Source organism: Penaeus monodon, chromosome 19, assembly GCF_015228065.2.
Source record: "Penaeus monodon isolate SGIC_2016 chromosome 19, NSTDA_Pmon_1, whole genome shotgun sequence".
NCBI lineage: Eukaryota > Metazoa > Arthropoda > Malacostraca > Decapoda > Penaeidae > Penaeus > Penaeus monodon.
The window spans coordinates 14,049,089-14,050,739 of record NC_051404.1 but is presented as its reverse complement, the minus strand read 5'-3'; the positions used below and the strand labels follow the sequence as shown (position 1 = coordinate 14,050,739).

Sequence of the window (1,651 nt, the reverse complement as noted above, 5' to 3'; positions counted from 1 at the left end):
TAAAATAATTTTCCTCTGTGTAAATTATTGTAGAAATCGGGGCATCATTATGGTCTTTTGAGGGAAGATATTAGTTCAGACATTCTGTGGCTGAAGTTTTATTTGCAATAAGAATATTTATCCATGATCGTAACTTTGACATATTTTCGTATTGCACGTAGCTTAGTATACTTTGCCTTACGCATAATTAGTTCTATAATATTGTGCATCGGTGCCTAGGATTGAATAAACAGTAGCCAATGTTAGTCGATCTCGAAATTTATCCTTGACTGGCAAGATGACAGGAACCGTCATGAGATGCAAATGAGAAATAGCTAGGTCGCTCACGTCAGTGATTTTCCCTAGCTCTCAATTTGCAACATATGTGGCATTTGTTGTCTTTCTTTGCAGGATCTACTAGACCGTTAAATACCCTGAATATGCATACTGTTTAATGCCCTATTGGGTGTTGTTGGATTCTCCTATCCTTTAATGTTATATTTATCTCATTTGCCTTTTTTCAGTTCGTTTGTTTCTTTCTCCAGACGAACACTAAAGTTGAGTCATTTGCAGGTGATCTCAGACGTTACAATAGATGATGAGCTACACCACTCAATGCACACTATTAGCCTTAACAACGACAAGGGCCCCTTGTGGTGCGCCAGACTCTTGCCCGGAGTAGCAGAATTCAACATGTCAGAGTTTCCTAACGTCAGTACACTGTTTCTGGTTGTTAATCATAGCATATCGGATGGGACTTCCAACATGAAGACTTGCGGTTTCTTTGTTCAGCTCCTTGATTCTGTGATCGCTGGAAAACCTATTGATGATAAGGAACAGCTTGGAGTGTTCGTGTCGGATGAAAAGACGCAGAAACTGATTCAGGAACAATTAGACTTCCTGGAGGCTAACCCTGACCTGATGCTGAAGACAAAGGAAGAGGTTCACACGCACCAGAGTATGCGCTCTCTTGTGAAATCGACTTATAAAGCAGTGGGAGACACCGTGGCAAAAACTCTAACGTTGACGAAAGAACTGGATCCAGATGCCACAACCTCCTTCATCAAACGGTGTCGGGCTGAAGGTGTCACCGTCAACTCGGCTTTCACAGCTCTTGCCAACATTACCACGGTGGATATCCTGGTCGAAGGAGGACTCGAGCTGGACACATACACCATCCGGGGCGACCACCTTTTTAACGCTCGTAGGTACTGGGGAGGGGACACCTCTCAGTACCTGGGTTGTCATGTACTACCTCTAAAGCCTGTGCTTATCGAAACTCCGCGCAGTGTTGGCGAGAACTTCTGGGATTTTGCGAGACTGACTCACCAGAAGCTCTTGAAGAAAATTAAGGGTGTCACAGCATTGCAAGAGGAAGCCATTAAACCCTTCGTGCCAAAGAACCCGGACTTCAACCCTCAATATGAATTTGAATTTGTTTTAACCAACATGGGAGATGTAACGGAAACAGTAACCGAAGGCGGCCAAAATGTAAATGTAATTAATGTAATTAGGTCTGTCTGCATACAAAGTGCTCCCATTGCCTTTGATAGTTTCATTCACAGTTTCCGTGGGCGCTTTATGCACACTCTTGTCTACAACCCTTCATTCATTAGCCCAAAAATGGCAAAAGACTATTGTGAGAAGATTTTTAACTATATCCGATTTTTTT

At 42.6% G+C, this 1,651-nt stretch overlaps 1 protein-coding gene across 1 annotated transcript in view; it reads left to right on the top strand.

Annotated features, from left to right (window-relative positions):
- LOC119585072 overlaps positions 1 to 1,651 on the top strand; it is a gene marked incomplete in the record, with an annotated part of 13,983 nt that overhangs the window by 11,902 nt on the left and 430 nt on the right. Inside the window, 1 exon segment of the mRNA XM_037933691.1 lies at positions 553 to 1,651. Coding sequence (XP_037789619.1) covers positions 553 to 1,651 — 1,099 coding nt within the window.